Source organism: Engystomops pustulosus, chromosome 2 (assembly GCF_040894005.1).
Source record: "Engystomops pustulosus chromosome 2, aEngPut4.maternal, whole genome shotgun sequence".
NCBI lineage: Eukaryota > Metazoa > Chordata > Amphibia > Anura > Leptodactylidae > Engystomops > Engystomops pustulosus.
The window spans coordinates 214,859,490-214,874,587 of NC_092412.1; the positions used below are offsets into that span (position 1 = coordinate 214,859,490).

At 40.5% G+C, this 15,098-nt stretch overlaps 1 protein-coding gene across 2 annotated transcripts in view; it reads right to left on the bottom strand.

Moving 5' to 3' along the window:
- Positions 1 to 439: 439 nt before the first annotated feature.
- Positions 440 to 15,098, bottom strand: part of DPH1 (diphthamide biosynthesis 1) — a 166,327-nt gene continuing 151,668 nt past the window's right edge. Inside the window, exons 9-12 of one of the 2 annotated variants that reach the window (XM_072138109.1) lie at positions 14,430 to 14,530; positions 11,442 to 11,520; positions 7,212 to 7,346; positions 440 to 2,328 (exon numbers count right to left, since the gene is read on the bottom strand). In XM_072138109.1, the coding sequence (XP_071994210.1) occupies positions 2,248 to 2,328; positions 7,212 to 7,346; positions 11,442 to 11,520; positions 14,430 to 14,530 (396 nt within the window). In that variant the 3' untranslated portion in view covers positions 440 to 2,247. The remainder of the gene's footprint in view (positions 2,329 to 7,211; positions 7,347 to 11,441; positions 11,521 to 14,429; positions 14,531 to 15,098) is intronic. The other variant, XM_072138108.1, reaches the window with a different exon arrangement.

Here is a 15,098-nt window from a genome sequence, read left to right on the forward strand (position 1 = left end):
GGCGGTATTAGTCATTAAAAATCACACAAGGAAGAGCGGTTTCCAGAGGGTGGGGGGGAAACTACTCCTCTTCAGCCATTCCCAGGGGGCAGACTGACTAGTCACAAAGCACATGGCATTGAGTCAACACACATACAGCGAAACCAAATTTAGTTCTTTTTTTAAAAATGACCTTCATTAGCAGAATGAAATCCTTTTGGGGGGAAAAAAAATCCCTTTTCCATCATCGACTCTCAAGTCCTATAAAATGTAAAATGTTTTGTAATGTGGCCATGTGAGGGCTTATTATTTGTGTCATTTTTATTTGTTCACATATGGCGTTAATAAGGTTTTTTTTATCACTTTTTTCTGTCTTTTCTGTCGTACAGGATAAATACTATAAGTTTTTAAACCTAGCTTAGAATGGGGGTGGAGGAACAAAGAGTGATTTTATTTTTTCTTTTTTAAAGGGACGGGAGATTTTAGGGGAAGGATGTTTTTTTTCATTTATTTTTTTACTTTAGAAAACTTTATTTTTTCTTACAGTGCTCCAACAGGAGATCACTTGATCTCTTTTATAATGTTCTACCAATATAGTGCAGTGTATTATCCTGTCAACTACCTCTGTCATGGAGTAATAAAAAAACACAACAAGAAGCCCTCAAAGGACCGCTGGGCTTCCTGTGATTTCATCGAAACCCTGTGATTGAGGGGTGCCGATGGGTGACAGAGGGAGTTCACTTGCTCTTCACCCACTTAAACAGTGCGGTTCATGTTTGAGGTGCTAGTGCCGGGGCTGGGCACGATCACTGCAGCAACGTAGAAAGGCATTGCATAAGAAGAAGGCATTGTTGCATTTATGTGAGTCATATCAAACTATTTTTGTGTTGGATTTTGTGTGGTCTATTGTTTGTGGGTTGTGTGTCATCGGGATGTGAAGTCCGCTCATGCACTGATGACCACAATAAGGACTGTCCAAGATGAAAATGTGGTCAGGAATAGGAACGGCTCTATAATTTGTGGCCTTAGTAGTCGGCTCATACATTTGCAGAGGTAACCAGCAATGTGTGTATGAAGGGATTGAAATAATTTTTTTGTGAATAACACAACTTGTAAGTTTGTATGGATACAGCCTTAGGCCTCATTTACACAGACTTATGCTTGCCCGGCTGGGATGCTCGGCGCACGCTTGTATGAATGGAGAAAGATGAAACATGTTCTATCTTTTCCCTGTGTACAGTGCGGTATGGCGGCACAAGTGTGTGGCACCGTACTGCTGCCAGGTACCTATTGCCATCTATGAGGAGGTATGTGTGGCTGTATATACGTCCCCACAATGGCAGTGTGAATGTAGCCTAACAGTGTATTTGTATCTCGCTATATAAATAATATCTATACACATCCATGAACATATATCCTGTATCTGTACTTTATCTTTGATCAATTGGCCATCAAATACAAATGTTCATTCAATTTTGTCCACTTTTTTTTTTAATAGAAAAAAAAGAAACAATATTTTCCATTTTGTGTTAAGGAAAATGAAGTCCTTGGAACTTCACATGACTGGAAGTGTGACCCTTTTCAAGCTTTTCTTCTGCATCTGCTGTTTGTTGTTTATTCGCTCTCTTACTTCAATCAATGTAACACCCCTCGAGTTCAGCTCTTCCCAGGATAGAAGCTGCAGGCGCAGTGATTGCTGGGCCCCTTCCAAGGAACATTAAAGCCCGTGATCCCATCACATAGACATTACAGAGCCGCTCGCTGTGGGTCTCCACACAGGAGGTGATTGGCTCTCGCAGGAGGGGATGCTGCAGTCTGTGCCAGTAGTGGGGGCTTCATGGCTTCTGATTCCTCATTGCCCAGGCAACAGCAGCAGGTGGGGGGAGGCGCTCAGACAAGCCCTTATTAAGCAAAAGCTTTTAATTAGCTGCAGACATTGCACGGCTCGAGAAACCCCAAGACAGAGACGGAGGGTGCAGCTGGGTGCAACCTGACCTCAGACTACGCTCCACAAATTTCAGGGCATGGAAATGTAATAAACTAATGGAGCGATGCTTTGTCAGTTCTATAACATGAACGGGTTAATAGACGATGCTCTCCAGGTCTATGAAACTAATAATGGAATCATGATACTTCTGAGCTCTATTGAGCCGACATAAAACATGGGCTCATTTTGTCTCTTCACACCTGCAGATGACTTCGGTATCTAATATTCAGTATAGAAGTAGTCCTGAGGGGTGCGCCGGGGATCACAGCCGTCACCCATGGTTACTTAGCTTGCTCCTGACACTGGCAATCTGTTGACTTTGAACACTTGTCCTCCGACGGATCCTTTTTGGGCAACAAACCCTACAAAAAGCAGAGAAAAAGTTTCCTTATAGAATATAATTAAATGAGGATACAGACTTGGGTCTCATGCACACAAACTTTGTTTTTGGCCATGTGCTAGCTGTTGTTTCAACATGGCCCCATGAATTTCAATGGGCCCTGTGGTTTCATTGGCTCCTGTATGTGCCGAGTGTCCAATCCAAAAATGACAGAGCAGGTCCTAATCCTGCCCATGTTTATGGTCTTTCTATTACCATCAGCGCAATGACGTGCCGAAGGCCCCCAGACCACAAACATTGCTCCTTGCGTCCATTGCTTGCGGCCTGCGGCAGGTAGCTTTAAAGGGTTTGTCCTACTCTACAACACTGCAGCTCTGTGCCAATGTCTGTGCCCGTCAATGGCTGAACACTGCTGAGGTCAGTCATTGGCTGTAATCTGCCATTTTTTTTCTCTTATTTTTAGAACATTACCCCTAATCTGCAAAGTGACTATCCCATTCAAAGAATTTTTATTGACAAATTAAATTTGCATTTTAAAATAATGAAAGTAATCCTACACATTTTTTTTTGGATCCCCTACATCTCCTGTCCTTATGCTCCTCAGTCTTGTGCTCGTTTCTACTGCTGAGTCCCTCGTACAGAGCCGACTGCTCATTCAATCCCCAGCTTCATCGTTGATCTGTCCCAGCTAATGAAAGGCCGACCAGTATTTTTATGCGTTTCAGAAAGGATAATAAAGCAGAGAATGGCCAGGAAGCATTAAATCAAGAGCAGCAAAAATGTATAAGGTGAATTTAGTAGGCAGGATAACCCCTTTAAAGAGAACCTGTCACTTAATATAACTCATACTAACTAGACATATCTTTAAAAACTATTACACAGCAGTACAATATCCCTATATTGCTGCACGTGCCTGAAAAGTTTCAGTCAGTTTTTGTGGTAGTCCGACAAATTTATGTCCTTCCGGCTTAGTGAGCCCCCAATAAAGAGAATACCTTAGGGAGGGGTGCTGATTTGTCTTCAGCCAATCACAGACAGACAGGGTCTCTCAACTTCCTTATCCAGCCATCCCTCAAGAATTCTCTTTAGCAAGAGACACAGACAGTGAATAATGAGTTGGCTTAGCTGAAGAGAAAGCAGGCCCCTTGTCTGAACATAGAATATGTATATGTATATATAGTGAGTCAACTTTACAAATGGACTTTGGAACTTCACAGGCATGCGGACTAATATACGGATAGTTGTATCACAGTAAAATAGCATTTTTCAAAGATATGTTTAGTTAGTGTGGGTTAGTTTTCCCTTGAAGAAGTGACTGGGAAGTAGCTAATAAGTCTTGATTAAAGCTTGATAAAACTTGTAAAGCATGAAATACCAATGATATACTGTACTCCTTTATGCATAGCTCCCAACCGTCCCGATTTTGACGGGACTTTCCCGTTTTTCTTACCTCTGCCCCGCTTCACGGGCAGCTATGAGATTGTCACGGATTTTCCCCACAGGTCCCGCTGTGTCCCGGCGTTGTGTCCGCATAGTAAATACTTTGAAAGCCAGAACTCACAGTACAGAATGGCTTCTACAGACATCGGGAGGGAATCCTTTTCAGAGAAGTGTCGGGCTTAGCGGAGAGCAGGGACCACGTCATCAGCTTCATATCACCATCTGTCCATATATGGTCACTGCATCTCCTAGGGTTCCCCAGAGCAGACATCGGGCAGGGAATCCTTTTCAGAGAAGTGTTGGCTTAGCAGAGAGAGCAGGGACCACGTCATCAGGTCAGATCAGCATCTGTCCATATATGGTCTCCAGGGCTTCCCCAGACACAAGCTATTTATTTAATTAAATTACATAAAGTTTTGGCCAGGCTGAGATTTGAACCTGGGACCTTGTGCACCATAGACAGAAGCTTAACTAACTGAGCTATAAGCCCAGTGATACAGAGCTGAGGATTTCTGGTAACTAAGAAGTGTTATCTGCCATTTACACTGTGACACAGACTAATGCACTGATATATAGAGAGGGATCTTCTCAGAGATTATTATTGTAATTATTGAGACTATTATTATTATTATAAATTTTATTATTTTTATTATTATGGAGATGATTATTAATAATAGTAAAAATAATAATAATCATCTCAATAATAATAATAATAATAATAATAATAATAATAATAATAGTCTCCATAATAATAATAATAGTCTCAATAATTACAATAATAACCTCTGAGAAGATCCCTCCCTATATACCAAGGCAGTAAATCTGTGTCACAGTGTAACAGTAGTCATAGTTCTTAGTTACCAAAATTCTACACCTAGATAATCACAGAAGTTATAGCTCAGTTGGTTGGGGCGCTGTATCATTATTGTACATGGACACTGCAGGTTCTGGATTCAAATCCCAATGAGGATAATTTTTTTTTTTTTTTTTTTTTTTATTGACATGATTTTTATTATTATAATATGGCTAAAATTTGGGGCGTGGCCAGGGAGTGATTGGGGGTGTGGCTTAGGGGGATCGCCGCGTGCCGCCATTTTGTCCCTCTTTCCCTTTCACAAATGTTGGGAGGTATGCTTTATGTGCCATTAATATTTTTGTATTGTTAAGCTTCTCTTATATCTAGCACACATCAGCTTTACAGAACAGACCTATTCTGTAATCGTGTCCTTTATGAGAACTGAATCCGATCTATATAACCTCATTCACTAGCCTCTATATTGTTAGCTAGCCCTCAGGGCATGTATGTACATATATGTGAGGAGTACATATATATGTGAGGTGTAAAACATGAATATGCCATTTACAGGCCATGATGCTATTTCTCTTCAGATGTCCATTTCTGAAATGTTTTCCTCCACAAAGGAGTTAAGGAAAGCGGATAATTTCAATGTCGGGAGTTGCTGGATCAGTGACCTTTGCGTACACCGACTATCTCCAGGTACAGCAATTTCCGCTTTGTACCATAATAAATGAGTGAAGGAACTCCTGAATGCCATTTAGGAAGCAGCAAGGGAGAAAACATCACTGTGTGCCGCACACTGGGAGTTTATTATGTTTCCTAAATGATTTCACTGTGTACATTGGCGGCTACATGACTGTATGGGAAGTGTACAATTACTGCTGTAGAAACTCGCGTCTATAACTGGGTACAAGAAAAGCAATACTGCGCTCCCACCACTTATCTCTCACATAGAAAAATGATGGTAATGGAGCACGGGGATGTATAAAACAGCGGGCATCAGGACTTTACCAGCTCCAAAATCTCCACACAAGTAAAACCAGCATTGAGTAAGGAACAGATATCCTTCTTATTTCCAAGTGATCTGCATTTTATATTTCTGTAAATCAGGTCTCTCTGTGCACTAGGGGTGGGGCTATGTCTCAGTAGCCTCTAGCACTTCCCCTATGCATAATAGTATTGTGTATGTAGACTAGGGGGGTTTCACACTTTTGTGATCAGCGACCATGTATAGCCCTATGTCAAGAGCTTACCACATAGTTGGGGAAGGGTTTCCCTGCATCATATCAATCAATGATGCATGGAGGCCCTGCAACCTCAATAAGCATCAGTGCCGACACTGTATCTCTGAAAAGAGACTCAATTTGGCAGGGTCCTGACGTGAGGCCACTCTTAAGGCGGTTTTACATTATCTGTGATCAGGGAACATTTAGAAGCCTTTGGCATGGCCCAAGAACAGTGCTGTAGCCGGGATTTCCTGTATCATTTAGATCAATGATGCATGGAGTCCCTGCTTCCCAACTAAACAGCAGCGCTATTGCTGTAATTGATTACATTTCAGCATTGCTGTTTAGTGAGGAAGCAGGGATTCCTTGCATCAAAAATCAATATGATGCAAGGAATCCCGCCCCCAGCTATGCTCCTTCCAGGACAACAGAACCTACATGGTCCCTGATCGCAGTTAATGTAAAACTGCCCTTATATGCACATCCCTAAAGAGTGGCCTCATAGCAGAACCTTGCCAAATTGAGAGAGATAATGCAACAAGACATTGGAGAGTGAAGACCATCTTCTACATGTTTCAAGCTCACAGCAGAGAACAGCAGTGTGACACTAGATCCAACCCTGTACTCCATTTTCCTTTTATTATAATAATGCAGTGATATAAACGTATCTACCTAGAGGACCATTGCTATTCACCCCATGAAGTTACCCTTTTAGTCTCTGGACGGTGTGTATCAGTTTCTAATTGTGTGCAAGTTCCATTACAGATGATAAGAGAAACACAAAGGCAAAACAGTAATATAAAATACCACTTAAAAGACCTTCAATTGGGCAACTACTGTGTTAGGATAAATGATGAACGGCAGCATTAGCCGGCTCCAGGCAGAAGCCGCATGGATAGCCTCTCCATCTTACACTGACCTCTACCCTTACAATATAAAGATTCCTGCTGGCTCAAGGCTCCTGCAAATCCATTAAGAAACGACTTTTACTTCTTCGTATAAAATAAAAACGCGGGTGCTTCATTTTTTTGCCACGCTTCATGTCCCCTGCACTGCAATTATCCATTATTACACCATAGAATATAGAACATGCGTGTAAACATGACTGAATCTTCAGGAGATCGGACATAAATTGTGTCCAATATACACTACTGGAGCGTAAAGGCGGCAAGTTTATTGATCTCCACTAGGTGGTGCAATTGGCGTACAAAAATCAGGGGGACGCAAAAACGCAAACCCCTACCGCTCCAAATTTATACTGACAAAAATAGATAAAACAAGAGTGCATTCAATAAAACATGAATACAAAGGCAGGACAAAGAAAGCGTGTGAAGTGTTATAGTAAAATATAGATAAAATCTCCATGAAATCACAGGCTGCTGAAAGCAGGTCCATATGCAACACACAAACAGTACAAGGTGGTCACAGAACAGAATTAACCTTTGTTTGTCTGGCTGTGGCTCGTGGAGGACGATGAGACTCGTGGTTCACTGTCCAAGGACCCAATGATTGATTGGAATAGAAATCCATGGGATAAGTCTTCTGCCATTCCGCTTCCCTGAGAGCCACAGAGGCCTGTAAAATATATATATACACATCATAATCACAGAATAAATTCACCTTATATATAGCACATTCTTCACCTTTTCCATTGATCCCCTGGAAATCCTGCATTACGATTTACACTAATCTGACATGCGTTACATTGCTGACCTTTGTCTTGGTCTATTACAAATGGAACTAGTGCTCCTCCCGGGATAAGGATCCAGTATGGCTAACAGTATATCATGGGAGATGTAACTCAGCAACAGACTGTAAATCCATTCTTCAGCATAGGAATATTGTGCATGCACAATGAGAGGAATCCTGCTCTGCTGAATGAGGGATCGGCTTCCTCTATGCTCCCAAAATAGGCAGATACCTTAATATTAGGAGAGCCAGAAAAGGCATTTACTGTACACAGTCCAAGACTGTCCAGGTAGTATATGAGCTGTGCAAGCCTGAGGATCCCTTAAAAGGAACCTGTCAGCAGGTTTTATCACATTAAATTACTAACTCCCCCCTCAGGTAGGGTATAAAACGTCCTTTTTTAGAATTCACTCTGTGTTGTGAAATCTCAACACCTCCAAAGCCATGTGGAAATGGGCAGAGAAGAGACATATTTTGCTTGTGATGAGTCACTTTCAGAGATTGCAGGAAGAGCGTCACTTCAGACGCCCCTATCTTCATCTCTATAAAAGTTAAGAATCTCATCTTTCAGATCACAAAACGCTTGTGTTTCTGATACAGGTAGCTAAAGACAACCTGACACCAGCTTTTACCCCACTAGCTAACTACTACCACTTTCAGGTTACTTATGAAATGTCTTTTCTAGAATTCCCTTTTTGTTGTGTGAAATCTCTCCTGTTAAACCATAGGAAAATCTCCTCCAAAGTCAGCCAAATATGCCTCTTCTCACCTCATTTTCACATGAGTCAAGTTTAGTGGTTGCAGGGGGAGTGTCACTCCAGAAGCCAATATCTTTTGATTCCACAGTACCTAGAAACATACATTTTGTGTCATATTAAAGATAAGATTCTCATCTTTCAACTTGTGGCTTTGTTATCTACAGAACCAGAGATACAGACAGCTTGTATCTCCAGTCCTGTAGCTCACAGAACCATACGTTTGATGAAATCTATTGACCAAATTTATCAGAGCTTGAACCTGGCATACAGGCCCTGAAGTAAGTGCAGGCTAGAGCACAATTCTACACAGGTCAGCCACGGCCCATCATACACTGCTGGCACACTTATACCCAGCGTATGACAAATGTGCTACTATATGGGGGAGATTTATCACAAGTGTCTGAGGTTAAACTGTTTTAGTTGCTCATGAAACCAATCAGAGCTGAGATTTAATTTCATAAACAACTGTGGGGAAATGAAAGCTAAGTTCTGATTGGTTTTCATGAGCAGCTAGAACTGTTCTGCTCTTAGACACTTCTGTCTGTATCTCTTGTTCTGACTCTTACAAATGACAGGCCAAAAGATGAGATTCTTATTTTCAATACCAAAAGCTTGTTGGATATTTTTTTTTTTATCTAGGTAAACGGATGAGATTTTATATCCATATCATCACCTCATGTCTGATCTGTATTCTTTCTTTCCATGTGTCAGACACTAGTAGAATGTTCAGAAGCTAAATAAAAGTGTAGATAAACCCTGTACTCTGGTGTTCCAAGCACATGGACAGCACACAGCATCTCATAGCACAGAGGAATCATGAAGTGTGTTTAGAGAGTCCCCCCTACACTCTGGAATTTTACACTGACCATCATTATAGGAGCTAAAATAGCAACAAAACTGATTAAAATAAGGGGGTTCAAACAATCTTTATTGTTTAATAACTACTAGGGGATGAAAATTTGAGAACCTTCTTTCATGGGTAAAGTAAGCAGTGACCACATATTTCAACTAGGAGCCAACATTGCAGATTCCATAGATTAAACCAATGGACTACCTAAACAGAAGACCAGTGACCCTATTACAGTCAATAGGATCATCAACCCGGATAGTACTCGTCCCTTCAATCATTCAGCCCACCTTTATTTTTATTATTCTGATATTATAATGGAGAAGAACGATACAAATAACCAACTCAGATGTGAGGCCGGCCTTATTCTGTGATTTCTTGAGAACATGTCATCATGGAGCCCAGCAGGAATCCCAGAATGACATAAAATGGATATACAATATATTAACAACAGCTTCACAGGCAACATAAGCCATCTAGTAAATCCTCCTAGTAACCTGACCAGTTCAGTATGAAGTGACAGCCTCATAGTCTTGGGTACATGAAATAAAGCTGCAAGAGGTAGAATGGCCAATAAACTGGAATTGCGTACCACCGTGTTCTTGGAATACACAACTGATGTATACAATTCGTGAAATATTACCTTTTGGTTCCATTATTCAATGGCTCACACAATACACAGATGATATCACCACTTTACAGAGACACAAACACCGACTTACCTTTATGGCATACTAAATATTAGGACAACTATAAACATAGCAGGTTATAAAAGTGTAGTTTGCAAAAATGTCTAGTATTATCCACACATTGGGGCACATTTACTTACCCGCTCCCTGCGGGATCCCCGAGGTGCGTTGTCCGACGAGGATGAAGTTCGGCGCGATTTACTAAGATCGCGCGCCCGATATCCTGCATGTGTCGCTTCCCCGATCATGTCCGCCGGAGTTCACCTTCTTTTTCCCGGTGCATGTAAGTGCAGGTCTTGTGACACAATTTGAATTTTAAATCCCACACTTAGTCCGAATCAGTCGGGTTGTCTGATGGCCGTGCCCCCAGTGTCGCATTATAGTCGGCGCGAAATAGTCGGGAAACCCAATGGAAATGCGGTGTGTGCGGACCCTTGATAAATGTGCCCCATTATGTTAGGTTAGTGGAGATTCCCAGAACTGGTGATATAATAGAGGAAACGGTTCCTGAGGCAACTTTTCCACGTTGGTAATCCCATACAACCAGCCTTCTTTCAACCTTGAATGGCTGATCAAACAAACACTGGATTTACATTAATACTGGTCAGCTCTGCTACGTTTTATCCTATCATGAGCAACAAACTCATTTTCAGTGAGAACCACATTCGAGAACACTAATTATTTTACCACCACCTCTCACCCCTGCTGGTTTCCACTGACTGGTACAGTTTAGGGAGTGATGTGGCAAACACACTGTGTTAGGTATATTGATTTCATAAATGAATACAGCAGGTGATAATAACTTTGTAATATACTTCATTAAGTAACATAGCTTCTCTGTGCCTTTTTTCTCTTTCTTTCTCCTGCAGTGAGCAGTGTTTCTAAAAGCCTTCTGAGGTCCATCCACTTCAGACAGATAAAAAGGCTAATGAGTAACTCTTTCCATACCTAGAAAATATTTCGCTGGATGATTTATTTAACCCTTTACAGAAAGTAAAGGTACCTGGAGTAACTCTCAGCTGTCAGTGGATACAGGACAGAACGCTGATTTACCCAAACTCCTTAAAGGACATCTACCATCAGTTTAGTGATGACCGATGTGTCCTAATAAAGAATTCCCGAGGAACAGACTTCTTCTATTATAACTATGTGCCACAATTGTGGAAATATACAGAAATAAAAGTCATGCTAATTACCCTGGGGTGCTCAGGCTACATCACCCAAACGGCTAATGGAGCTTCTTATTTTAATTTATGCACTCCCCGCGTAGCGGTCCAGCCCCCCCCCCATCAAGCGGGACCGTTAGCACTGCGCTATAATTCAATGGTTCTTGAGGCGCTCAGGTGACGTAGCCCCAGGGTAATTTGCATAATTTTTATAACTCTATATTTCCGCAATCACAGCATATAGAGTTATAACAAAAGACATCCCGAGGAATGATGTTCCTCAGAAACCTATTAGGACACATCTACCATCAGTAGACCTGATCTTTACTACATGAAGAAAGGCAGGTGAAAAGAAAAGGACACATGAACAGATTTCTATAATAAAGTATATTTGAAAGTTTACTATTATTATTTGCACTATTTACATTTATGCAGCTTTTGTCAAATGTTTTGTTATACTTTAAGAACTAATAAAATAATTCAATGAATTTAGCCATAGGCTTCACCGCAGAGGAGCTTACCTCATATGGAGTCAGCAAAGGCTTAGGGAAGGCAGTTCCCCAATCTATCGAAAGCCTCGGGCAGGCAACCTGTATCCACCTGTTAAGTAATAGAACAGGCTTAGTTCTCATCTGCTTTACAAATTCTGTAGAGGTGATAGATGTGTCACACAACAAAACACTAAAACCAGCCGTCAGACACCAGTGCTATTTTTTTCAGTCACCCGAGACTGGACCTATAATGGAGGCTCTTGATGCAGATGTGAACACAGAATAAGACAATAGCAGTCTTTGGCCTTGCGCCGTTTTTAAGACATACAAAAACATCAGGATCTGCAAGGGTTAAGAGCCAAAGTTAAAAGCCAAGAAGCTAAAACTGGTCCTGAAATATTCTGTTTATAAATTAATGTAGCCTCCAGTTCAGGCCGGTGAAGGATGATGTTCCACCACATTTGTGGTTTATGATACTTTTTAATGGACTGCCTGCATCTTCTCTTAACAAGCTTTTGGGAGCTAACCTCTTCTTTTCATCAGGTCAGAAATAATAGGCATCTCATTAATGCTCTTAACTTTACCGTTCTAGTTAAATAGGAACAGTTACAGAGGTTTTCAGGACCTTGTCCCTTTGTCTCCAGACACTTCACCGCTTTTGTTCCTTGAGAACACTTTTTTTTTTACATATAGAAATATTCATTTCTATAAACAGTTTTGCACCTAAAAGCTTTTAGAGAGATAATGCTGTTAGTCCATTAAAAGAAAAATATAAGAGCGGATGTCATCCAATCATTTCATACGTTTCACTTACATCTGCTGTGTGATTTATTAGGAAATCCGAAAATGTCAGACTACGAGACAGACATACAAATGGGAATGGTAGAAAGAAAAAGTCACAGATGGATTTACATTGAGGTCCAAGAGATGGAAGATGGATGGATGGATGGAGAGAGATGGGAGGTAGACAGATGTAACAGTCAAAACAAAAGAAGAAAGAAGATAAAAAGGAGAAAAATATATATAGAAAGATATGTGACGTATGAATCCATGCTGACCTGGTCAGTTTTACAGAGAGGCATGATTTGTTTGGAGTTTAATACTCAGGCCCACTTTTTACTTTTAAAAAATTTGGGTAACTTCTTTTACATTTTTAATACAGGCGGTCCCCTACTTAAGGACACCCGACTTACAGACAACCCATAGTTACAGACAGACCCCTCTGCCCACTGTGACCTCTGGTGAAGCTCTCTGGATGCTTTAAAATAGTCCCAGACTGCAATAATCAGCTTAAAATTGTCTGCAATGAAGCTTTATTGATAATTCTTGGTCCTATTACAGCAAAAAAATGTGAAACTCCAATTGTCACTGGGGCAAAAAAAAAAATTGTCGGGAACTACAATGATAAAATATACAGTTTCGACTTACATACAAATTCAACTTAAGAAAAAACCTACAGTCCCTATCTTGTATGTAACCCGGGGACTGCCTGTACAAAACCTCTTCACTCACACAAGGTAACAATAATACGTGAAAAGATTTAGCATTTTTTTTTTAAAATGGCAGTCACTTCTACATTCATTAAAGGAAATCTATCATAAAAATCCAACATGATAAACCAGGGACATTTACTCATAGATTATGCTAATGAGTCTGAGAGGCTATGGGGAGAGTTACCAAAGACCCTCCGTGCTGTAGCTTTGCAGGCTGTTATAATGTGTAGGGCAGAGGAAGGGGAACATACTGAGGGAGCAGGGTGAGACAGTGTAACAACCTGTAAAGCTGAAGTACAGAGGGGCTCTGATAACAACCCCAGAGCCATTCCCTGTTTTAAAGTTAATTTTAGAAGGATAACAAATATAATTAGATTACCACAGTCACAGTGCCAGGATCTAGGAGTAAGTGTCCCTGGTTTATCAGGATGGATTTTGATGGTAGATTTCCTTTAAAGGGGTTGTCCAGGATGGTAAATATTATATCTATTTGCCCCAGATGGTGTAAATATAATTCAATTAGATAATTATGAACCTATACTTACATCAACCTTCACATCTGCTTCATTAAAAAGCCACCCGTCACTACCATCTTCTGCTGGTATATAGAGCCGTAGACACCACACTGACAAGACTCACACGGCTGCAGTGTAATACAGGCCATTGCTGTAGGCTGTAGTGGATGCGTGGCTGCTGATGTGATGCCACCACTGTGCCTCTATATAACCGCAGAAGGCAGTGGTGAAGGGAGACACTGGACTGGACTGGACGCAAATATATGGTCATTATTTTAAAAAGAAAAAAAAAATAGATATAAAGCTAATAAAAAGAAGCAATAATCATGTGAAAATCAATGCAATTTTTCTATGACTCATTCCATACATGCAAAAGTTTCAGTTTGTATACATTTATATGCATATAAATTTTGCATATATTTTATAAAATATATGCAAAGGTGTCAGTTTTTATCAATTTATTATTATGTATTATTTTTAACTAAATTTCAATACAATGTAGCTATTTATTTCATATGGTGGTGTGATCTCCTATTCCTTTTTAAATTTTATATAATTGTCTGTAGTTGAGGAGCCACTTGATATCAAATCTATAGAAGTGCTGTTTGCACTACGAGGTGTAACGCTTAATATATTATATGCGACAGATTTTTGGGTCTAGGTTTTGGTTTATCAGATGAATTAATATGAAACGGACCCCAGATATGTACCTTGCTGTAGGCATATATGAAAGATATATATACAAATGTAACTACAACATATAGATATGAACTAATAAAGTCATGATAAATGGGTACGGTCAGATGTGAGGAATGGCTGCGTACGTATGAGATTAGACATCCAGAAATCTACACATGAGACCACAATATGGGCTATCCCTTTTAACGGAGTGAAAGTGGATGGTGATATAGTTTTACATATCAGGGTTATCCCAATGCCAGTGTGCCACCCCATGCTGAGGGCTGCTCGTGGTGTGTGTGTGTGTTTACAGCTCCGCTCTCTGTACTCACGCTTCCACCTCTGGGAACAGCTTGAGTTTATTAGGGAAGATTTCCGACAGCAGAAGCCGCACGTAACGACAGCCGAGAGCCTGTAGACGTGACTCCAGGTGCTGAGGGGAGAGAGAGCCACAGTGCGTTAGACGGGGAGAGCATTTGGGGGTAAGGCAGTCGTCCAAGTCTTATCCTTCAGTGAATATCCATACTAATTAATTAAGTCAGAAGCTAGAAAATAACGAGACGAGATTAAACCAGGTACACACAGAACTAACAAGCAAATACTCATATGTGTGGGAATAGCCACTAAAAAATTCTATACATTAATAAAATATACATATAGAGGCCTGAGACTATAGGGGGAAGTCCGCTAAAACACATGCAAAAACACTAGATTTATACAGATACTTTCCTTACACTTTATCCTCTGATATCAAGATGGCCAGCTTTACCAAGAAAATAACATGAATGTGAGATACTCTGGTGGGGGAATATCCAAGATTAATCTAAAATTGGACACACTGGGGTTGTCACATTACGTACAGATAAAGAAATAGGGCTCCTTAGTAAAAATGTGTATATAATCAGTGTTTGTCAGAAATATCTATGTGCATGATCATAAAGTAGAGGCTGCTAATCACTGAAAGAGACCTTCCACTGGACTCCAAAAAGAAAGAAAATAAA